At 41.0% G+C, this 24,873-nt stretch overlaps 1 protein-coding gene across 1 annotated transcript in view; it reads right to left on the bottom strand.

Annotated features, from left to right (window-relative positions):
- arhgap25 (Rho GTPase activating protein 25) overlaps nt 1–24,873 on the bottom strand; it is a 45,807-nt gene that overhangs the window by 5,685 nt on the left and 15,249 nt on the right. Inside the window, exons 3-9 of the mRNA XM_060907520.1 lie at nt 24,490–24,571; nt 22,657–22,770; nt 17,286–17,490; nt 8,065–8,197; nt 7,714–7,787; nt 3,293–3,414; nt 541–701 (exon numbers count right to left, since the gene is read on the bottom strand). Coding sequence (XP_060763503.1) covers nt 541–701; nt 3,293–3,414; nt 7,714–7,787; nt 8,065–8,197; nt 17,286–17,490; nt 22,657–22,770; nt 24,490–24,571 — 891 coding nt within the window. The remainder of the gene's footprint in view (nt 1–540; nt 702–3,292; nt 3,415–7,713; nt 7,788–8,064; nt 8,198–17,285; nt 17,491–22,656; nt 22,771–24,489; nt 24,572–24,873) is intronic.

Raw genomic sequence — 24,873 nt, 5'->3', positions numbered from 1 at the left:
AGAAACTTTTCTTTGTTTGTTTTCAACTGTTACAAAGTGCTGACACTAGAGACTCCTTCCATAAACATTAAATAAATATTTCCTCACAGACATCTTCACCGTATCAATGATTACACATTTCTTTTTAATCCGTTTATATGGCACATCTGCAATAAGAGTCTCTATAGAGGAGCTGTTACTACAGAAACGATCACGTATCCAGACGAATGTGTTTGTATAAACCTGCACTGCTTAATTTTTAAATTAATCAACACCTTCTGACCAATCAGGATGCAGAACTCAACAGTGCTGTTCTTGCTGCTTTAGATTTTTGATATGTAATTGTTCATGTTGGCGTAGATGATTTGGATTTCTGACAGGAAGTGTCCAACAGTACTGCTTATTATAAATCACATTCCTGCACAATCATAAGAAATAAATCCATCATGCATATAGAGAATGTCCTAAAGTACAACTATGATTAATTTACTTCCTATAAAATATAGATTTGTCTCTTCTGTTGACCGAACAGTGAGGAATAAAATTTGACGAGTGCTGTACCTCTGCAGACTCCCAGCCCACCAGATTGCGTGGATTTGCTGCTTTTTTGCTCTTCAGCTTCTTGACAGGAGCAGGAGATGGAGCAGCGTCTTTCAAGGCGGGGAAGAGCAGCTCGTGGTGCCTGATCATCACCGTCATCACCTTCTGGATCATCGGGGTTCCTGTGAGAGTGTATGTGTAGTATCTTTAAGCAATATCTCACATCTGGTCCAAAAAGAATCCAAGCATAAGAATGTAACTGCTGAAGAGTTTGACAAGTCCAACATTACAGTTTCTCAATCCTGAACATTTAGTTACAAAGCCAGAGAGAAAAAACAGCGATTCTGCAGGACCAGGATGGAGAAAGATTGGTGTGGAACATCAAGAACGTATGGAACATCCGGAACATCTGAGTGCTGCTTATAGTGACATGTAGAAGGTAAATACTGATGTGAAGTGAATACTGATGTCCAGAAGATGGTGCTGTAAAGCTTGAACGCTGCTGATAGATTACAAACTAAACCACACAGCTTTATTTATTTATTATATTTATTATAAAGCTAAATAACATAATTTCTCCATGAGAAATAACAGAACAGCAAAATATGTGAGATTTTAACTGATTAAACAACTAATTATTGTTTAATAAATTCAATCAAATTAATATTTTCCATGAAATTGAGGTATGTTAAATTTCTCTTTGTGATTTTTATTTAAAGTTCAAAATATATATTTTTTCACAAAACATGTGCTTAAATCACACTGTAATGACAGAGTCATTTTCCAAAGAGCAGCTGTAGAAGTAATAAAGCTGTAACCTGCTGGAGTTTTTCGTTTACAACCCCAATTCCAAAAAAGTTGGGACAAAGTACAAATTGTAAATAAAAACGGAATGCAATAATTTACAAATCTCAAAAACTGATATTGTATTCACAATAGAACATAGACAACATATCAAATGTCGAAAGTGAGACATTTTGAAATTTCATGCCGAATATTGGCTCATTTGAAATTTCATGACAGCAACACATCTCAAAAAAGTTGGGACAGGGGCAATAAGAGGCTGGAAAAGTTAAAGGTACAAAAAAGGAACAGCTGGAGGACCAAATTGCAACTCATTAGGTCAATTGGCAATAGGTCATTAACATGACTGGGTATAAAAAGAGCATCTTGGAGTGGCAGCGGCTCTCAGAAGTAAAGATGGGAAGAGGATCACCAATCCCCCTAATTCTGCGCCGACAAATAGTGGAGCAATATCAGAAAGGAGTTCGACAGTGTAAAATTGCAAAGAGTTTGAACAGATCATCATCTACAGTACATAATATCATCAAAAGATTCAGAGAATCTGGAAGAATCTCTGTGCGTAAGGGTCAAGGCCGGAAAACCATACTGGGTGCCCGTGATCTTCGGGCCCTTAGACGGCACTGCATCACATACAGGCATGCTTCTGTATTGGAAATCACAAAATGGGCTCAGGAATATTTCCAGAGAACATTATCTGTGAACACAATTCACCGTGCCATCCGCCGTTGCCAGCTAAAACTCTATAGTTCAAAGAAGAAGCCGTATCTAAACATGATCCAGAAGCGCAGACGTCTTCTCTGGGCCAAGGCTCATTTAAAATGGACTGTGGCAAAGTGGAAAACTGTTCTGTGGTCAGACGAATCAAAATTTGAAGTTCTTTATGGAAATCGGGGACGCCGTGTCATTCGGACTAAAGAGGAGAAGGACGACCCAAGTTGTTATCAGCGCTCCGTTCAGAAGCCTGCATCTCTGATGGTATGGGGTTGCATTAGTGCGTGTGGCATGGGCAGCTTACACATCTGGAAAGACACCATCAGTGCTGAAAGGTATATCCAGGTTCTAGAGCAACATATGCTCCCATCCAGACGACGTCGCTTTCAGGGAAGATCTTGCATTTTCCAACATGACAATGCCAAACCACATACTGCATCAATTACAGCATCATGGCTGCGTAGAAGAAGGGTCCGGGTACTGAACTGGCCAGCCTGCAGTCCAGATCTTTCACCCATAGAAAACATTTGGCGCATCATAAAACGGAAGATACGACAAAAAAGACCTAAGACAGTTGAGCAACTAGAATCCTACATTAGACAAGAATGGGTTAACATTCCTATCCCTAAACTTGAGCAACTTGTCTCCTCAGTCCCCAGACGTTTACAGACTGTTGTAAAGAGAAAAGGGGATGTCTCACAGTGGGAAACATGGCCTTGTCCCAACTTTTTTGAGATGTGTTGTTGTCATGAAATTTAAAATCACCTAATTTTTCTCTTTAAATGATACATTTTCTCACTTTAAACATTTGATATGTCATCTATGTTCTATTCTGAATAAAATATGGAATTTTGAAACTTCCACATCATTGCATTCCGTTTTTATTTACAATTTGTACTTTGTGCCAACATTTTTGGAATCGGGGTTGTATTTTAACGTTAGTGTGTGATGTTGAACAATAGTGTGTGAATGATGTTGGATTTTTCTTGCAGTCAGAGTGAAATAATCGGACTGATATTAAATACTGTATGAGAAATACATTCTGGAACTTCATGAGGTGTGTTTAGTGTTTTTGTAAGTATCATATTCATCAAATATGAAAGATTTAAAGGTTGAATTTAGAGACGGATGGATATCGATCCAATGTCTCCAATGCTCCAATCCAATGTCTAACACACCCTTTTTCTGAAACAGTTGAACAAGTGATTAGTATTGCTCTGATTGATGAGGTGCCATTACTTTTGCTTTAACGCCTCACCCTTCATCATGCTGAACGCGTCCTCCACCTGTGGTTTGAACAGGTTCACCCCCATCACCGTGGCCAGGTTCTCCACGCTCATCTTATTCACCTTGGAGTGCTGCTGCACCTCAAACAGGAACCTGCAGGAACCAAAATGTCCATCACTGTGCTCGCCTTTTGTTTTAAAGGATTAAAGGAACAAACAGCAACAACTTCCTGTTCATAATGTCATGGTGCCACACCTTAGTGTTGCTATTCTTTGTGTGCATGTGACACCACATTTATTTTCCAACCCAGAAATCTACCATGTTGGATGATAACAATAACCAGGAACCGGTACTTCACGTGTGAGCTGCTGCAACGCTTTGTGAGTTTCTTTTGATTTCTTTGCCTTTGAAGAAAGACAATAGCAACTTTGTGTGCAGGATATACAGTGGTGCTTGAAAGTTTGTGAACCCTTTAGAATTTTTTATATTTCTGCATAAATATGACCTAAAACAACATCAGATTTTCACACAAGTCCTAAAAGTAGATAAAGAGAACCCAGTTAAACAAATGAGACAAAAATATTATACCTGGTCATTTATTTATTGAGGAAAATGATCTAATATTACATATCTGTGAGTGGCAAAAGTATGTGAACCTCTAAGATTAGCAGTTAATTTGAAGGTGAAATTAGAGTCAGGTGTTTTCAATCAGTGGGATGACAATCAGGTGTGAGTGGGCACCCTGTTTTATTTAAAGAACAGGGATCTATCAAAGTCTGATTTTCACAACACATGTTTGTGGAAGTGTATCATGGCACAAACAAAGGAGATTTCTGAGGACCTCAGAAAAAGCGTTGTTGATGCTCTTTAGGCTGGAAAAGGTTACAAAACCATCTCTAAAGAGTTTGGACTCCACCAATCCACAGTCAGACAGATTGTGTACAAATGGAGGAAATTCAAGACCATTGTTACCCTCCCCAGGAGTGGTCAACCAACAAAGATCACTCCAAGAGCAGGGCGTGTAATAGTCGGTGAGGTCACAAAGGACCCCAGGGTAACTTCTAAGCACCTGAAGGCCTCTCTCACATTGGCTAATGTTAATGTTCATGAGGACACCATCAGGAGAACACTGAACAACAATGGTGTGCATGGCAGGGTTGCAAGGAGAAAGCCACTGCTCTCCAAAAAGAACATTGCTGCTTGTCTGCAGTTTGCTAAAGATCACGTGGACAAGCCAGAAGGCTATTGGAAAAATGTTTTGTGGACGGATGAGACCAAAATAGAACTTTTTGGTTTAAATGAGAAGCGTTATGTTTGGAGAAAGGAAAACACTGCATTCCAGCATAAGAACCTTATCCCATCTGTGAAACATGGTGGTGGTAGTATAATGGTTTGGGCCTGTTTTGCTGTATCTGGGCCAGGACAGCTTGCCATCATTGATGGAACAATGAATTCTGAATTATACCAGCGAATTCTAAAGGAAAATGTCAGGACATCTGTCCATGAACTGAATCTCAAGAGAAGGTGGGTCATGCAGCAAGACAACGACCCTAAGCACACAAGTCGTTCTACCAAAGAACAGTTAAAGAAGAATAAAGTTAATGTTTTGGAATGGCCAAGTCAAAGTCCTGACCTTAATCCAATGGAAATGTTGTGGAAGGACCTGAAGCGAGCAGTTCATGTGAGGAAACCCACCAACATCCCAGAGTTGAAGCTGTTCTGTACGGAAGAACGGGCTAAAATTCCTCCAAGCCGGTGTGCAGGACTGATCAACAGTTACCGCAAACGTTTAGTTACAGTTATTGCTGAACAAGGGGGTCACACCAGATACTGAAAGCAAAGGGTCACATACTTTTGCCACTCGTAGATATGTAATATTGGATCATTTTCCTCAATAAATAAATGACCAAGTATAATATTTTTGTCTCATTTGTTTAACTGGGTTCTCTTTATCTACTTTTAGGACTTGTGTGAAAATCTGATGATGTTTCAGGTCATATTTATGCAGAAATATAGAAAATTCTAAACGGTTCACAAACTTTCAAGCACCACTGTAAATGCAGTAATAATGCTGCTTGTGGCAAAGAGAAACGGTTCTTCAGGATTCCCAAAATAATTAAAAATGGCAACAAGACTGTTCAGATGAAGAGCTGTCCAGAGAATGTTGTGTGTACGCTGTGGTTCAAAAACAAATCGTAACGACTTAACTGAGGAAAAAGCTAATTAAACTGAACTTTTGAGTGGTGTTTCTTGAGATCGTTGTGAACTGTTTACATGAGCATGAGCAAGCAGCTTATCATCTTTTAATTGTTTGGTGAGAAGACGACCAACCAACCGAGCGAAACACAAAGAAACTGTCGGTATCTCAGCTCTTATTAGCCTTCATTTGTGCGTTGGTTGTCTACGAGGTTTGTATAAGGAGAGAGTTCACGCTGATATCAGGGGATTCAATCACTGGTAACAAGGCTAAATCCTCTGTATAATCGGATGGCTTTAACATATCCAGGTCAAAGCCACAATTTTCAACTTTTTTTTCTCTGAAACTTGACTTGGCAGACGACTCCAGAGAACCATAATATTTCCAGAAAGTTGGAGATGCATCACAGTTATTGTTCACACGAGACGGCATTCTGGATTTGTATATCATCCAACATGGTGGTGGATACATACGTCACACTATTTGTCACGTGGTTGCACACAAAGAATTCCACTGTTTGGCTGCGTTTGAAACAGAAGGTTTCTGATTTGTTGCCTCGCAGGTGTCTCCGAAGACAGGACTTTTGCCTGAAGGCATCTTCAGTTTGAATAACATTTCTAGTTCACTAGTTGGTTAACAGATACCTCACAAATCAGATCAAACAAAGTGTGTTGGTTCCAGTCTTGGGGTTAGAAGATAGTATGTCATCTCATCTCATTATCTGTAGCCGCTTTATCCTGTTCTACAGGGTCGCAGGCAAGCTGGAGCCTATCCCAGCTGACTATGGGTGAAATGCGGGGTACACCCTGGACAAGTCGCCAGGTCATCACAGGGCTGACACATAGACACAGACAACCATTCACACTCACATTCACACCTACGGTCAATTAAGAGTCACCAGTTAACCTAACCTGCATGTCTTTGGACTGTGGGGGAAACCGGAGCACCCGGAGGAAACCCACACGGACACGGGGAGAACATGCAAACTCCGCACAGAAAGGCCCTCGCCAGCCACGGGGCTCGAACCCGGACCTTCTTGCTGTGAGGCGACAGTGCGAACCACTACACCACTGTGCTGCCCCAGATAGTATATATATAAAATAAACACTATATATATAAAAATGAAATCACGAGCGTCACAGTGGTGTAGTGGTTAGCGCTGTCGCGTCACAGCAAGAAGGTCCGGGTTCGAGCCCCGTGGCCGGCGAGGGCCTTTCTGTGCGGAGTTTGCATGTTCTCCCCGTGGGTTTCCTCCGGGTGCTCCGGTTTCCCCCACAGTCCAAAGACATGCAGGTTAGGTTAACTGGTGACTCTAAATTGAGCGTAGGTGTGAATGTGAGTGTGAATGGTTGTCTGTGTCTATGTGTCAGCCCTGTGATGACCTGGCGACTTGTCCAGGGTGCACCCCGCCTTTCGCCCGTAGTCAGCTGGGATAGGCTCCAGCTTGCCTGCGACCTTGTGGGACAGGATAAAGTGGCTAGAGATAATGAGATGAGATGAGATGAGATGAGATACGAAATCACTTTTCTGTGAAGTTCGGTCCGCCATTGTTTTTATGTTTTTGTTTCTTGACAGAGCTATGGCACAGATTTATGGGTCATCAGTAACATCGAGGAGACATTAATCAATGTTGCCTTCAAATGGGGCAGTTTGAAGGCATCTTAGACAGGAAACAAGAGTTTGATCAGTTTTAAAGGGTCTTTGAAACCTCACTGTCTTGTTAGACATCCTCCTGAGACAGCATTTCCACTGTTTTGAACGCAATGCCTAACAAGACCATTAATGACGGGGCCAGAGTGAGCTACGCCATCTAGTCCAGAAGGAACGATCTAAAGTGGGCCACCTTGCACAATAGATGTTGCAAGCTATATACACTATATACAAGCTATATATAGAAGCAATATCAACCCTAGGAATACCGACCTATTTACCAGAAAGAATCCAAAACGGCGAGGAATTGACCGAGAAGAAGCGATTTTTGTTGAACTGCTCATTAAGGCTTAATTAGTCCATAACTTCATTTATAATTGTAATTAAACAAATCAGGGTAGAAGTTATATGCACCCTAGGTACCCCTACCTACATGCCAGAAAGAATCAAAATCAGTGAAGAACTGAGAGAGAAGAAACAATTTTCGTGAAATGTGGACGACGCCAGACGGACAACACATGAAGGGATAAACTCATCACCTGTCGGCCAGATGAGCTAATAATATACGGCACACACTCCACAGCCTCATTTTCCTGCAAGCTCACCTGCATGTGTAGCTCAGGAGGTTGTAGTTGGCTTTCGGAAGCAGGCTGATCTGTTTCTCCAGCTTCTCCTTCCCCTGTGAAAGAAACAGATTTACTATGAAAGGTTCACACTGTTATGAGAAGTTCATCTCATCCTGGTTCAAACTGATAAACATCGACTGAACAGATGCACCGATGTGCATAAGAACTGTTTACCTTCACTAAGGCTTATATTTCCTGTCCTGCAGGTTAGTAAATTATTTAAGACTGGACTTGATGTAATGTGTCCCTGTTCTCTATTTCTGAACCTGTGACATTCCGGTTACTGTGAGTTTATCAGTACAGAGGCACTGACGCCGCTCTGCGTCTCACCGCTGCTGTCGTGGCGTCCAGCGTCACGCTGCTGTCCAGAAAGTCCTGATACTGAGTCCAGGGCACGACCGGCTCAGGCAGCTCACGCAGGTACAGCTTGAGTAAGGACGCCACCGTGTGGACATCTGTGTCACTGCAGGCAGAAAGGAGAAGAAAAAAGGTCAGAATTTTCTTTCAGTCATGTGGATTATCCTGATCTTTTTTTTATATATATTTTAAATGGTTTGGAACAGAAACAATATTTTTACATTCCAGCTGCAGCATTCAATGCCCCAAACCACAAAAAACTCAAAAAGAATATTCAATAAAGTTCTTTAAGGGAAAACTTAAGACATTCTTATTTGATGCATAAATTACTTTTCTTTATGGAAAAAAATGAATAATTTTTTTTTTAAGATTTGATATTGTTATATTACTATCACTATTCTCTTTACTATACTATCACTGTTTGTTTGTTTTTTTCCAGCTGAGAGTACACTGTGCACATTTTGGCTGCCTCTTCTCACCACAGCTTTTTATTTTTCTTTTTTCCCTTTGTTTTTCTTTTTGTGATTGTATGATTTGATGTTTGTTCTTTGTTTTGTCCACTGGTTGTGGCGTAGCTCCAGACCCAGTTTTGGGCGTCGGTTCCCTTCAGGCCTTGGTCCACTGTGGGTGATGTCTGCGCTCCTCACTATGGACTGCAGTGAGCTCGTTGCTCTTTTTAACATTGGAGTTGTCCAGCGCTTTGTGCAGCGGTGCTTCTGTGTGTGCTTTGTGGAGCCATGGCGCAGTGTTCCAGGCCATGTTGCCCAGTGGCGTTGCGGCGGCTCTGCAGGCGGCATGAAACATTTATACCTTTGTGCACCTTTTGGTGAGATTATGGGCAGCTACACCACTGGAATTACATCCTGACCCTCACATCATTAGTTGATTAAGCTCCACCTGTGTGCAATCAAAGTGTCACATGATCTGTCACATGGTGTCTGTATAAATCACCCTGTTCTGGAAGGACCCTGACTCTGCAACACTACTAAGCAAGCAACATGAAAACCAAGGAGCCTCCAAACAGGTCAGAGACAAAGTTGTGGAGAAGTATAGATCAGGGTTGGGTTATAAAAAAATATCCATATCCCACAGAGCTTCATTAAATCCATTATAGCAAAATGGAAAGAATATGGCACCACTACAAACCTGACGAGAAGGCCCCACCCACCAAAACTCACAGACCAGGCAAGGAGGGCATTAATCAGAGATGCAACAAAGACACCAAAGATAACACTGAAGGAGCTGCAAAGATCCACAGCGGAGATGGGAGTATCTGTCCATAGGACCACTTTTAACCATACACTCCACAGAGCGGGGTTTTATGGAAGAGTGGCCAGAAAAAAGCTATTGCTTAAGAAAAGACGATTGGAGTTTTCCCAACAACATGTGGCAGACTCCCCAAACACATGGAAGAAGATTCTCTGGTCAAATAAGAATAAAATTGAACTTTTTGGCCATCATGGGAAATGCCATGTGTGGCACAAACCCAACACCCTGAGAACACCATTCCTACAGTGAAGCATGGTGGTGGCAGCATCATGCTGTGGGGATATTTTCTATCTGCAGGGACAGGAAAGCTGGTCAGGACTGAAGGAAAGATGGATGGCACTAAATACAGGACAATTCTGGAGGAAAACCTGTTTGAGTCAGCCAGAGGTTTGAGACTGGGATGAAGGTTCACGTTCCTGCAGGACAATGACCCTAAACATACTGCTAAAGCTACACTGGAGTGGTTTAGAGGGAAACATTTGAATGTCTTGGAATGGCCTAATCAAAGCCCAGACCTCAATCCAATTGAGAATCTGTGGCATAACTTGAAGATTGCTGTTCACCAACACAACCCATCTAACTTAAAGGAGTTGGAGCAGTTTTGCCTTGAGGAATGGGCAAAAATCCCAGTGGCTAGATGTGCTAAGCTAATAGAGACATACCCCAAGAAACTTGCAGCTGTAATTGCAGCTAACAAAGTATTGACTTTTTTTTTTTTTTTGGGGGGGGGGGGGGGGGGGAGATGAATACCTATGCACACTCCAGATTTGTTTTTTTTTTCATCTTAATTATTGTTTGTGTCACAATAAAACAACAATTTTCACCTTTAAAGTAGTCGGCATGTTGTGTAAATCAAATGGTGCTAACCCTCCAAAAAATCCATTTTAATTCCAGCTTGTAATGCAACAAAACAGGACAAACAACAAGGGGGATGAATACTTTTGCAAGACATTATAAATAAAAAAGTAATACACAATAATTACAATATTTACAATTATGAAAAATATTTTAAAAAATTTTAATGTAGCTAAATTATATTTAAATATTAAAGCGAGACGGCCTTTCAATTTCATAAAATCGGTGAAATTTAGTTCCCTCTGAAATGTGGTCATTGTGATATATGTTTATTTCTGTAATATCTCACAAAATATCAGACCATTCTGTGGCTGGGAAGTTATTTAATTTGAGGGGATTAAAGCAAATAATGTGCATGAAATCGCTCGCTTGGCGCAGTCACGCAGACAGAGGAAGTCCGTGTGTGCATGCGCAGGTTTACCTTCTTCTTCTTCTTCTTCTTTTGGGTTTTACGGCAGCTGGCATCCACAGTGTTACATTACTGCATCAAAGGTTTACCTTTGAGCATGCACTGACCGTTCCATCATTCTGTCGCTAAGCCCACCACGTGATGCATGATGTAGTACCTTGTATTGGGTCATGGTGAAGCAGGAAAAAATAGCAGAGAATTTAGGGCCACGTGTATCTAAATTCATTAATTGTTCTATTTTTTTAAAAAAAACTAATAAAATTGGAAGTCTCTGATTCAAATTCAGTAGCTTTCAGTCACTAAACAAAAATAATTGGGTGTTGGGGAAAATTCTTTTTATGACCTACACTTGAAAAATCTGAAAGGCAATCTATATATATATTTTTTCTCCTCCTGCGTAAAGACCACAAGTGGAGGCCATTCACATCGGATCTGCTTTAATATCAACAGATCTTTGATTAAGGTATGTGAATCTTTTCATCATGGCACACCTTCAGCCTGTTCAGTGTGCTGAGTGCAGAATGTTTAGTTATTCTTCCTCCATCGCTAGCGATAGCTTTATTTGTGATAAGTGCAGATTAGTTAGCTCTCTGACGGAGAAGATTATAGTGCTAGAAGCACGTGTCCATGCTTTAGAGAAGGCCAGTGAGTGTGAGAACAGTGTAGTTTCTGTAGAGGAAAGTCTGGATGCCCTAGGTGGAGTTAGTAATCCCCCAACTCCGGCATTAGAGCCCTCACAGCGGGACGAATGGGTGACGGCTCGGCGGCATAAGCATAGAGCCAAAGCTACCGCTGAAGCTCGCCCACAGGAGCACCACTCCTCTCCGCATCACGTGTCGAACAGGTTTGCTCTCCTTAGTGATGCACCCGCTGAGAAACCTGAAAGAGCTCTGGTTATAGGGGACTCTACCATATGGCGCGTAAAATTAGCTCAGCCTTTAGGGGCACCGCTTTAGTCAGGTGTATACCAGGAGCCAGGGTGTCGGACATAGCAGGTAATCTGAGGGTCCTAGGCAAGCACAGGTTCTCAAAGATAGTTATCCATGCAGGAGCTAATGATGTACGCCTTTGTCAGTCTGAGGTTACTAAGAGTAACTTTGTAGAGGTGTTTAAATTAGCGAAGGCGATGTCAGATGCTGTAGTATGCTCTGGCCCCATTCCAATGTGGCGTGGCGATATAGCTTACAGCAGGTTATGGTCGCTGAACTGCTGGTTGTCCAGGTGGTGCTCTGAAAACAGTGTGGGCTTTATAGATAATTGGGCTAATTTTGAGGGCACTGCTGGCCTGTTAGGGTGGGATGGTATCCATCCCACTCGGGAAGGTGCTGCTCTCATTTCCTGCAGCGTAGGTCATAGTCTCAGAACAGGCCTAGTGAATTTCTGACAATCCAGAGCCAAGGCCAGGGAGCAGACGAACAGGCTAAACTGACTGTCTGCTATCTGCATAGAGTCGTCACTCAGGGTCCACTACATCGAGACTGTGTCTGTTCCCCGAGCTCAACAAAAAAGTAGAAATACTCAGAGAGTTTGCTCCAGTTACCTAATCAATATAAAATTAGATCATACTGACTGTACAGCCGCTGCCAGCACCTTTGATCTAAAGGTGGGGCTATTAAATATTAGATCTTTTACGGTACATCTAAAGTGCTAATGGTTAATGAACTCATTACTGATCAGGAGTTTAATGTACTGTGTTTAAGTGAAACATGGATTAAGCCAAATGAATATATAGCATTAAATGAAGCGAGTCCTCCTGGATACAGTTATATACACCAGCCACGTCTAGCTGGCAGAGGAGGAGGCGTCGCAGTTATTTATAATGATTGTAACACAAAAACCTGGTTATAAATTTAATACATTTGAAGTTCTTCATACTAATATAATGTATGTAGCCTCGAAAAATAAGTCTACCCAGTTAATTCCGTTACTTATTATTTACAGGCCCCCGGGGCCATATTCTGAGTTTCTTTCTGAATTTGCAGATTTTATCTCAGATCTGGTTATTTCCTTAGACAAAGATTTACTTGTTGGAGATTTTAATATTCACTTCGATAACCCAGAAGACCCTTTGAAAACAGCGTTTGTGTCCATTTTAGATTCAGTAGGGGTTAATCAGAATGTCATAGGACCGACCCATAATGGTGGTCACACCCTCGATCTAATACTAACATTCAGGTTAAACGTAGAAAATATAGTCACACTTCCACAGTCTGAAGTTATCTCAGATCATTATCTCATCTCATTCAAAATATGTCTGAGTAATAATATATGCACCTCACCACGCTACTGTATTAAACATACATTCACGTCAACTACTGCACAGAGCCTTATAAATGATCTCCCAGAGTTATCAACTTTGATTGGGTCACTGTCAGCCCCTGCAGAACTTGATCAGGCAACTGAATGCTTAGAGTCAACATTCCGCCATACTTTAGATAATGTAGCTCCTCTTAAAAGGAAAATGGTCAGAGAGAAAAAAATTAGCACCCTGGTATAATGATGACACTCTCACTTTAAAACAGGCCACTCGAAAATTGGAACGTAAATGGCATCAAACAAAATTGGTAGTGTTCAAATTAGCGTGGAAGGAGAGCTTCCTGAAGTATAGAAAAGCTCTTAGTGCTGTGAGATCAACATATCTCTCCTCCCTAATAGAAGATAACAAAAATAATCCTAGATTCCTATTTAATACTGTAGCAAAATTAACCAGGAATAAGTCCACTATAGACACATGTACACCTGCAGTATGTAGTAGCAACGACTTCATGAATTTTTTTAATGATAAAATTGAGAATATCCGACAAAAAATTCAAACTACTAATTTAAGGTCAGACAATGTAAGTGACCCTGTAGTTAACAATATAACTGTATCAGATCAGCAATTAGAATGTTTTACTTCCCTTAGAGAAACTGAATTACTTTCATTAATCTCGGCATCAAAAGCCTCGACTTGTGTACTAGATCCCTTACCTACACGTCTGTTCAAACAGATAATACCTGAAGTAATTGAACTGCTTCTAAAAATAATAAATTATTCTCTTAGGATTGGCGATGTACCCAAATCCTTTAAACTAGCAGTTGTCAAACCCCTGATTAAAAAACCTGACCTTGATCCCTGTCAACTGTCCAATTATCGGCCAATATCAAACCTCCCCTTTATCTCCAAGATCCTTGAAAAAGCTGTGGCACAGCAGCTATGCTCATATTTACATAGGAATAACATCCATGAAATGTATCAGTCAGGATTTAGACCTCATCATAGCACAGAGACAGCTTTGGTTAAAGTAGTAAATGACCTGCTGTTGGCGTCTGATCAGGGCTGTGTCTTGCTGCTTGTGTTGCTTGACCTTAGTGCAGCATTTGATACCACTGATCATTCCATTCTTCTGGATAGATGAGAAAATGTTGTGGGAGTTAAGGGAACGGCCCTCTCCTGGCTCAGCTCTTATTTAACTGATCGCTATCAGTATGTTGATATAAATGATGATATTTCTAGACATACTGAGGTAAAGTTTGGTGTTCCACAAGGTTCTGTCTTGGGTCCACTGCTTTTTTCTTTATATATGTTACCTCTGGATGATGTTATTCGTAAACATTGTATTAATTTCCAATGTTATGCTGATGACACACAGTTGTATGTTTCTGCAAAACCTGATGAGAGACACCAGCTTAATAGAATTGAGGAATGTGTGAAGGACATTAGACACTGGATGCTTATTAATTTCCTTCTGCTTAACTCTGACAAAACTGAAGTACTTGTACTTGGACCACATGCAGCTAGAAGTAAGTTTTCTGATTCCACAGTAACTCTGGATGGCCTTTCTGTTTCTTCACGTGCAGCAGTAAAAGACCTCGGGGTGATTATTGACCCCAGTCTTTCATTCGAAACTCACAGCGATAACATTACCCGGATAGCTTTCTTTCATCTCAGAAATATTGCTAAGATAAGAAATTTAATGTCACTACGTGCCGCGGAAAAACTAGTTCATGCTTTCGTTACCTCCAGGTTGGATTATTGTAATGCCTTACTGTCTGGATGTTCCAATAAGTGCATAAACAAACTCCAGTTAGTTCAAAATGCAGCAGCAAGAGTCCTTACTAGAACTAGAAAATATGACCACATCACCCCTGTCTTATCCACACTGCATTGGCTCCCAATCAAATTTCGTATTGATTATAAAATACTACTATTGACCTTTAAAGCACTAAATGGTCTCGCACCACAGTACCTGAGTGAACTTCTGCTCCTCTATGACCCGCCACGCCTACTTAGATCAAAAGGTGCAGGCTATCTGCTGGTACCTCGTATAGTGAAGGCTACATCAGGGGGCGGAGCCTTTTCTTACAAAGCCCCACAGTTATGGAACAGCCTTCCAAGTAATGTTCGGGAATCAGACACAGTCTCAGTGTTTAAGTCTCGGCTGAAAACATATCTGTTTAGTCAAGCCTTTTGTTAATGGTGTTTATGAGGTAAAGGTGTAGATCTGGAGGGTCCTCAGACAGAGTGTTTTGGTAAACTGGGATGTATGGAAGCTGTCAGTCCCCACTCGCTTGCTCACTCGAGTTTGTTGACGGTGTAGTGGCTGCTGCTTTATGTCCCGGGGCTCCCTCATGCCTGTGTTACCTTCTGGCTCTCCCCTTTTAGTTATGCTCTCATAGTTAGTTTTGCTGGAGTCCCTGCTTGTACTCAGTGCAATATGTATACTGTTCCTACTTATTAAGGTGATATTGGGCATACCGAACAACCTGTGTTTTCCCTCCCCCCCCCCCCCCCCAAATCTGTCCCTCTGAGTTACATGTCAGTCCTGGGATCGAGGTGCTGAACCTCTTCTACTCCTCGGACCTGCCTGATCCATCCTGGTGCCCTGTGTCTGGTTGGAGTCTCATCACATCGCTCCTGTGGAGGACGGCCCCATGAGGACAGTTGAAAGTCACACCTGGAAGACACTCTGGACTCTTACAGTAATGCTTTTATGGCTGAGGACTACAGTTGACTTGCTAACTTTAGGACTGCAGTTGTCATGAACAGTTTTGCACTCAAGTTTCCATCAATGAAGAGTTTATAACATCAACGAAACTGCCTTCATGTTAAAACTGTTAATGTTATAGTCATGTTGTCTGTTGTTGCCCAAATGAGGATGGGTTCCCTTTTGAGTCTGGTTCCTCTCGAGGTTTCTTCCTCATGTCGTCTGAGGGAGTTTTTCCTTGCCACCATCACCACAGGCTTCATCATTGGGGATAGATTAGGGATAAAATTAGCTCATGTTTTAAGTCGTTCAAATTCTGTAAAGCTGCTTTGCGACAATGTTTATTGTTAAAAGCGCTATACAAATAAACTTGACTTGACTATATTGAAATATTAACCTATTAAAAAAAACATCCTTAAAATGTTCAGTGTTCATCTTTGGCCTTATACAGGTTCTATTTATAAGGCGCGCAGATAATTCTTTAGAAGTAGCGAGGAAACTGTGTAAAGGATGATCCATTTTTAGTTTTATTAAAAAGGCAGTGGCAGTCACACTTCTGCAAAAGTGCCAAGATGTTAAAACTAACTGATGTACAGTATAATGTCTCTTAGAGCATCTTTTTAAAAAGCATTGGACAACAGTAAGATCTGAAACACTAGCAGCATAAACTGGAAGGCTGTATGATCATATCTCAATGACAAAATCTCTTGCTGAGATCAGTTATGGACTGGAGTGATGTAGCTGAGGTTGAGGAACCCAAATTCTCTCTCTTTCACACACACACACACACACACACACACATCTACATCTGAGTAAAAAAAAAAAAAATCCACATTAGGCCACACCTCTTTCAGGTGTTAAAGCTGAGCAGAGATAGTGATATTTGGAGCATGAGACAGAGAGCATGTCACTGCATTACATCCCTAATGTGTGTGTGTGCACGCATGTGCTTAGTAATGGTAGAGAATTCATCTCAGTTGGACAGGATGTTGTTTAACCACATATCTGATGTGTAGCAGGTTTCACGGAAATAAATCCTGCTTTTGCATCTGGCACTCGCTCACTTTCCATGACAGATGTTCAACACTTGCTGCATCATCAGACGAGTTCTATCTTTGAAAATAACCCTCAAACACACAGCTACTATTAACTCATTATAACCATCAGGTCTAAATTTCTGGTTAGCTCAGATGGTGGATTTGAACAACACCAGTGAGACTGAAAGTGCTGATTTCCTGGGTTTCACACATCAAAGCCTTTCAGTGACGAACAGCGAAAATTACATTCTATCTCCAAACCAGGAAATGAACTTTCTATACCTTAAAAGGTAAATAGCATCACAAGAAATGGTGAGAAACAGTCCGGTATAACAGTTCTCTCCTATCAGAACCCTTTTTAGAAGCTGTAAGTGATTTACTTATCCAGTGGTTCCTCGAGGAACCCTTTAAAAACCCATTTGTGCACCAAGTACCACAAACTGGCTGACGGATGCTAAGAAAAAATTATTTATAGTGTGTATCTCACACAGACAGAGACACATATACTCTGAGAAAAAGGGTTCTTGAATGATTAAGGGTTCTTACTTTCCAGAAACGGGGTTTCTGACAGGAACACACTTTGTTGTAAGGTTCTATGTGGAACCTTAAAGTGTTCCACTAAAATATTTTCTGTCCAAAGGATTTTCTTTAACTCACTCAGGAAATGAAGGTCTCTCTCCAGCATCAAAAGCCTCTCGGAAGTGTTTGACCTGGTTCTCCTGCCCTGGCAGACGGAAGATGCCTTCCTCATCCAGCCCGTGCTCCCTGATGAAGTCAGCACACTTCTCCACGAGCATGGGCACAGAGCGAGGCCCGCGCTTCTTCTCGTAGGCCATGATGTCTACCAGATTTTTCCCGAACACTGAAAACAATTACAAAATTAGGCGAAAAAAGTCCTGACATTCATTTATTTGATTTAAAATGCAGCACTGCTGAATTCTGGATCCTGATTGGTCAGACTGGACAGTAATGCAAGTTTATATTATTCTATCCACATTCACTTGATATGAGCAATCGCACACTCTGATTGGCTACTCTACTACTAGGCTATCAGCTCATATGCCGTGAGGAGAGAAAAACAAAATGGTGGCATGCATGAAGTCAGATATTTCACTTTATCATGTATTTAAAATAAACAGAAATGGCTAAAAGAATATAGTTTTGTTTTTGTTTTTTTCCCCGCAATAGCGCCTGTTCCACACTCCAGCCCAGGTGGTGGCAGTAATGCACCTGTAAGTTGGTTTGCCAATCACCAAAAAAAAGAAGAAAAACAAAATGGCGGAGCGTGTTGCTGAACCAACCGAGGATGAAATAAAAACTATACTCAAAAACAACCCCCCCCCAAAAAAAGCAACAAAATATGGAATAAAAGTATTTGATGGCAAGAACGTATCTTTTTTTTTCAAGAATTATCATCGTATTTTTCAGAAATTGCTCCTGTCATTTCGCCGGTTTGTTTACATTCTAAGCGGAAATGATTTTGTCCGTGTTTTGTGTAAAGTTTTTGTTTATCAAATTGCAAAAAATAAAAATGCTCGGTTTCTCAAAATCCAGTGAATGTGGAGAGAATAAAACAGTTATTCCAATCAATCTTGGTACTACGCGCCTCGTTGCCTATCAGCTCATGTACGACTCGATTTCGTGGAATAACTGTTAAATAATGCACTCATTCTGACACATTATGGTTTCCATAGTAACAGCTTATTCACAGGGACTTGTACGCCGGACACGCTGATTAAACGTGTGTGTAATTGTTGATACAGTGAAGTGTTCCGTATTTCTGGAAGGAGTCTCCAGTGTCAGCGCTGTGTAACAGTCAGAGATAAAGCTGGAACCGTGAGCTTTCTGACATCTTCAGGACCGAGGAGTTTTTTTATTTGTGGTTTCTTGGTAACATGACAAGTTGGGGGGGGGTGTGTCTTAACTTCAAGAGAAAAAGAGGTGCTGGTGAGGAAGCGATTGTTTATATACTTATAGCTGCTATAACGTAAGCAAAAACAGGAACCAACTTGTTCCACTGACGTTCCGTCACATTACATATGGGTATGATGTCATTCTTTATTAAATTGCTGTGATATAAGAGGAATAAATCACTATTATAGAAAGTCCAGATCTGCTCTGCTTCAACACCACCAATAACAGAGAGTTTTATTTAAATGTTATTATTAAACTATATGAATATAATTCTAGAGATTTACAAATCACCTTTATCAAGATGTCTGAAAATTCACACTTAAACTCTTTCTTTGCTTTGACCTTATGTCCTGTATTTGTATTCTGTTAAATACTCTACATGCATTACTTTTCAACCGTCACATTTTCACAAAGTATAAAAATCATCCCCTCCCCCCCAAAAAAGTCCCCATCCTGTTCCTCATTTCAAAATAACTCCTCAAGGAGCATGGTTCACAGGAAATGACATCATCTTATTAGGACAAACGCAGTGATTCAACATTGAGTAAGTTTATTTCGTTCTTAATTGTCCTTCACTCCAGGTGTTTTTGATTAACCAAGAACGAGATGGAACATCTGCCCTGATTCCATCCCAAGTTTCCACACTGTTTTCCTTATATGGTCATAGTTTCCTCTCCTTCTTGCTATCATAGTTTCGCTTGTTACCTGTTACCTCCTCATTAGCGTGTGTAATGGTTTTCAGTGATGTTTACATATGTAAAGTTTACATTCCGGAGTTTTTTTTTTTAATATTATTTTGTTTTCTCTGTCAGAAAAAAATCTCAGCACCTTCATGTCCAGTCGTCCTCAGAAGAGCAGCTCGAGCTCCTATGAAACCCAACACCAGTCACTTCACCTCTCCCCTCGGCATCAACAGTTTCAGTTAGAAAAACTTCTGCATTAATGTTTCAATGCTCGACTTTCATGATGAATTTCAGTAGAGACAGAAATCATGTGCAGAGGAAGGAGGCAGTATCACGTCCCTGTGATCATCTGATTTGCTGAAATACAGGACTGAAGCGGATTTGAGGTGTGACGTCTTTCTTTAAACAGACGGGATAGTTTTACAGACATTATTTAGTTTGATTTACCTCTAATTTAGCCGTGTGAAGTTAAAAATAAATTTTACAGCTCAGACGAACAGTTATAACTGTTAACACACTCTGTATGAAAACTAGAGCCACGACATCTTAACTTATCACCTGTTAAAACTCTGGAGCTCAAATCACGGATAGTGGGAATTTGTTGAAGTCGGAAAATTCTCAACAGGCAGATATCAGAGAGAGAGAGAGAGAGAGAGAGAGAGTGAAAGAGCATGAGAGAAAGAACAAGAGAGAGAGAGTGAGAGAGAGTGAAACAGCAAGAGAGAAACAGAGAGAGAGAGAGAGAGAGCACGAGAGAAGGAGTGAGGGAGCAAAAGAGTGAGAGAGAGCAAGAGACAGACCGAGGGTGAGTGAGAGAGAGAGAGTGACCGAGAGAGAGAGACGTGTTGAGTGTTTACAGCAGGTTGAGTGTTTAGTGTTGCATGTTTATAAGAGGTTCAGTGTTGAGTGTTTACAGGAGGTTTGGTGTTGAGTGAGTGTTTAGGGCTGAGTGTTTGCAGAAAGTTTGGTGTTGAGTGTTTACAGGAGGTTGAGTGTTGAGTTTACAGGCGGTTCGATGCTGAGTGTTGAGTTTACAGGAGTTTCAGTGTTGAGTTTACAGGAGTTTCGGTGATGGGTGTTGAGTTTACAGGAGTTTCGGTGCTGAGTGCTGAGTTTACAGGAGTTTCAGTGTTGAGTTTACAGGAGTTTCGGTGCTGAGTGTTGAGTTTACAGGAGTTTCGGTGCTGAGTGTTGAGTTTACAGGAGTTCATACATGTCAACCTATACAGAATGTCCGTATTTTATATGGATTTGATTCAATAAACGTAGTATACGGACGTACAAATAAAGTTATACGGATTCTTTAAAAAAACCTTCAATATTTATTTAGAGCTATAATCAATTCCCACGATGATAAAAGAGCGCATAACATTTACAAACGTACTATACACCACAGACAGCCAGTAAAGAGTCTTATGAAATCACGCGTTGTGGTAGCGAGACTTCATTCCACTTCTGATCAGGGCTTTGAACCAGAATTTTTTTCCTATTGGTTCGTTCCGAACAGAAACGGAATTTTAACGTTTCCAGTTTTGGGTTCCACCATTAAATAGATGTTCCCGAACCGGTTAGAACAAAAAAATTTACTGTTAATTACGTTCCCTGTCAGCTGTTTAACAAATGGCTATAAAATTATGTCTCTGTCTCATCCAGCTTAAGCCAAATGTAGGCTAATTCTATTACAACCTTCATTAAATAAGACAAGAAATAATTCAAAACAATTATTTCAAATGTTGGCGATTTGGATTCTCAGTATGTCTTCCCATCTACACAAACAGAAAAAGTGCCAAAAATGAAAGATAATTCGTTTAGTGTGTTACGTCACCGCGCCGCGAGATTTTGTTAGGCGCCATATTGGAAGACCAAGTACACATCTATGCAAGTACATACATACATAAAACAAACTACACCTGAAATGTAGCCAGGGCCGGTTCTGCCCTAATCTGGACCCGGGTACAACATTGCGCAACCCCCCCCAGAAAAAAAAAAAACACCAGTCTAAATCAGGACAACCATCACATAACTATAACTATAAACATTTTATATCAACTATTTTAACTAAATGGGCTATAATAAATAAGCCTGCAGGCAGCCACGGCGGGCTGCCTCAGAAAAGTAACCATTCAATGACACAACTGAAAGCCTGCAGCCACGGCGGGCTGCCTTAAAAAGTAACCATTTGTCCTACCTTAAAACTCGTTTTGCATTTTCTGCCTCCTTTTTTGTATTTTCGACCCTCCGTTTATTTTCTTTCCTTTTCTGAAAACCCGATTTGTGTCCAGACATTTTGTTCTGCTACCAACGAACTAACTCGTCAGGTCTCGTCTCTCGAGCCCGCGATGATTCCCGTGGGAAGGGCAACAATTGATACATTTTTACAAACAGCCAATAGGGAGGTTGCAACGTTCAGGCTCTTCTTTGCTCAGACACTCAGTAATGCACTTACTGAGTAATGCACTTACTCACTTATTATCACGTGGAGACGTGATAGTAGTCCACCTTCCCGCTCTCTTGATTCAGTCAGCGAACGTCACACAGGAAGTGAACCCCAGCGGGTCATAGAAATTTGCGTAGGAGAAGAATGACTTTTTTATTTGTAGGCTACGGAAACTTTGAGGAACGAAATAAAAACCGGTATTAACCGGTTACCCTTATTTTTAATAAGCGTTTCTGTTCCGGAACATAAAAAATAATAAAGTTTCTGGTTTCGTTTCTGTTCCATGTGAAATAGAAAAAGTTCCCGGTTTTTGTTTTCATTCCTTGAACCGGTTCAAAGCCCTGCTTCTGATCATGCGCACACCGCATTGCAAGAATCCCGCCAACCGGGAAGTAATATTTTGTTTGAAACGCGTATTTCCACCTGAGCGACTTTCACTAGCGACTGAAAAGATTCTGAATGGGCGCTCCGGCAAGATCAACACAGACACTTGCTGTGACGTGCAGCCTCGTGAGGTATTGGTGCAGAGCGCTAAAAGCTGTCATGGAGTACAATTCAGAACATTAGAGTGACACTTTGTGTTTTTGTCAAACATTGGAGCTTTGTATTCATTCTGAAGGTTTATTGTTATTAATATTGAATAAAAAGTAACTTGGATATATCATTGTTAATTATCATTCAAATTTTAGGTAAATTATTTTAATTTGCATCTTATAAGGATTTTATAAGGGAAATACGGATTTTGGAGGTTGGTTATACAGGTTTGATTGACCAAAGGTTGACATGTATGGGAGTTTCGGTGCTGAGTGTTGAGTTTACAGGTGGTTCGGTGTTGTTCTGGTTACAGCAGTAAAGTTTTCACCCTGAGATGTTCATGTGAGTGCAGGTCCTGGAGGTGAGACCAACACGTGAGCCAAGTAACTAAAGAGCTGTGGGACACTGGGCACCTGGTGTGGTGTTGAATTGTGTGTGTGTGTGTGTGTGCGTGCAGTACCTCCACTGCTCTGAGCTCCTATGGCCCGGCGGATCAGTCGCACCCACTCGTCCATCTCACTCTGACTGCTTGCCATGAGAACATAGCCATCACGCTCCCGGTCCCCATTACTTCCTACACACACACGCGCGCGCACACACACACACACACACATTGTATATACTATACTAGTGCATCTTAAACAATTCGAATATCATGAGTTTAATATTTTCCATTAGGTATTTAAGAAAGTGAAAATTAAATATATTCTCGAGTCATTACACATAAACTAAAATGTTTTCCTATTTTAATTTTGATAATTATGCCCTACAGCACAAAAAAAAATCTCAAAATATTAGTGTGTTTCATTTTGAGTTTGAGTAAAACAGTATAAAACTGTGTATCTCTCGGTCTAGTTCAGTACACACAACCACGATCATGGGGAAGACCGCTGACTCGACAGTTGTCCAGAACGTGATCATCGACTCCCTCCACAAGGATGGTAAGCCACAGAGGGTCATTGCTGAAAAGGCTGGCTGGAAAAGGTGCACAAACAACACGGATGAGCGCAGCTTTGAGAGGATAGTCAAGAAAAATCGATTCAAGAACTTGGGAGAGCTTCACAAGGAATGGACTGGTGTCAGTGCATCAAGAGCCACCACTCACAGACATCTTCAGGAAAGGGGCTACAATTGTCATGTTCCTAATATCAAGCCCCTCCTGAACCAGGGGCAACGTCAGAAGCGTCTTACCTGGGCTAAGGACAGAAAGAAATGGACTGTTGCTCAGTGGTCCAAAGTCCTCTTTTCAGTAAATTTTGCATTTTGTTTGGAAATCAAGGTCTGAGAGTCTGGAGGAAGAGTGGAGAGACACAGAATCCAAGGTGTTTGAAGTCCAGTGTGAAGTTTCTGCAGTCTGTGATGATTCAGGGTGCCATGTCATCTGTTGGTGTTGGTCTGCTGTGTTTTATCAAGTCCAAAGTTAACGCAGCATCTACCAGGAAGATTTTAAAGCACTTCGTGTTTCCATCTGTTGACCAGCTTTATGGAGATGCTGATTTCCTTTTCCAGCAGGACTTAGCACTTGCCCACAGTGCCAAAACTACTACCAAATAGTTTGCTGACCATGATATTACTGTACTTGATTGGCCAGCCAACTTGCCTGACCTGAACCCAGAGAGAATCTATGGGGTATTGTCAAGAGGAAGATGAGAAACACCCAACCCAAAAATACAGACGAGCTGAAGGCCGCAATCAAAGCAACCTGGGCTTCAATAACACCTTAGCAGTGCCACAGACTGATCACCTCCATGCCACACCGCATTGATACAGTAATTCATGGTAAAGGAGCCCCAATAAAGTATTGAGTGTACAAATGAACATACTGTTCAGAAGTTGGTCATTTCTGTATTGTAAATCCATTTCTTGATTGATCTCAGGAAATAATCTAATAATTTGAGATCCTGGATTTCTGTTTTTCATGAGCTATACTGTAAGTCATAATCATCAAAATCAAAACAAAAAAATGGCTTGAAATATTTCACTTTATATGCAATGACTATAGAATATATGAACATTTACCTTTTTGAAGTAAATTATGAAAAAATGAAATTTTTCATGATAATCTAATTGTTTGAGATTGAGATGCACTAGTATCTCAACTAGTATCACTAGTGGGAAAAACGCCTAAATGTGCTTTATCATGAGTGGACTTTATGCTTTAATGAACACTTTAACACACTCTCAGTATCCTGAGTGTATAAGAGTGTATTACACCCAGCTAAATGAGGTCAGTGGTCTATAATAGATCGAGTCCAGGAAATGGAGGAGGGAAAGAGGGAAAAAAAACGCTTACGTGGGATGATCTCAAAGATGAATTTGTCATCTGTGCTTGATGGCAGCTCGTTCACTTGACTGGCCCACAGCGGGATTGTTCCCTGAAATGAGAAATTTTCAAGAAGTCATGACTCAGACAATTATAAATTGATTCATCTTCATCAATGCGGCCTCAGCCGAGTTACGCCCCTGGTGGCCCAGTCATCGCGATTGCTGTAAAGAGTGATTATGTGAGTTAATATATCCTTCCTGGCAAAAACTAAAAAATCTCAAACTGTGAACTTGTCCATTTCCCTCTGACCCTCTCTTATCAACAAGGCGTTTGTTTCCACCCACAGAACTGTCACTCACTCAACTCACCCAATGTTGTTGGGTTTTTTGGGCACCATTCTGTGTAAACTCT

Source organism: Neoarius graeffei, chromosome 24 (assembly GCF_027579695.1).
Source record: "Neoarius graeffei isolate fNeoGra1 chromosome 24, fNeoGra1.pri, whole genome shotgun sequence".
Lineage (NCBI taxonomy): Eukaryota > Metazoa > Chordata > Actinopteri > Siluriformes > Ariidae > Neoarius > Neoarius graeffei.
This window is presented reverse-complemented; position numbering and strand designations above follow the sequence as displayed.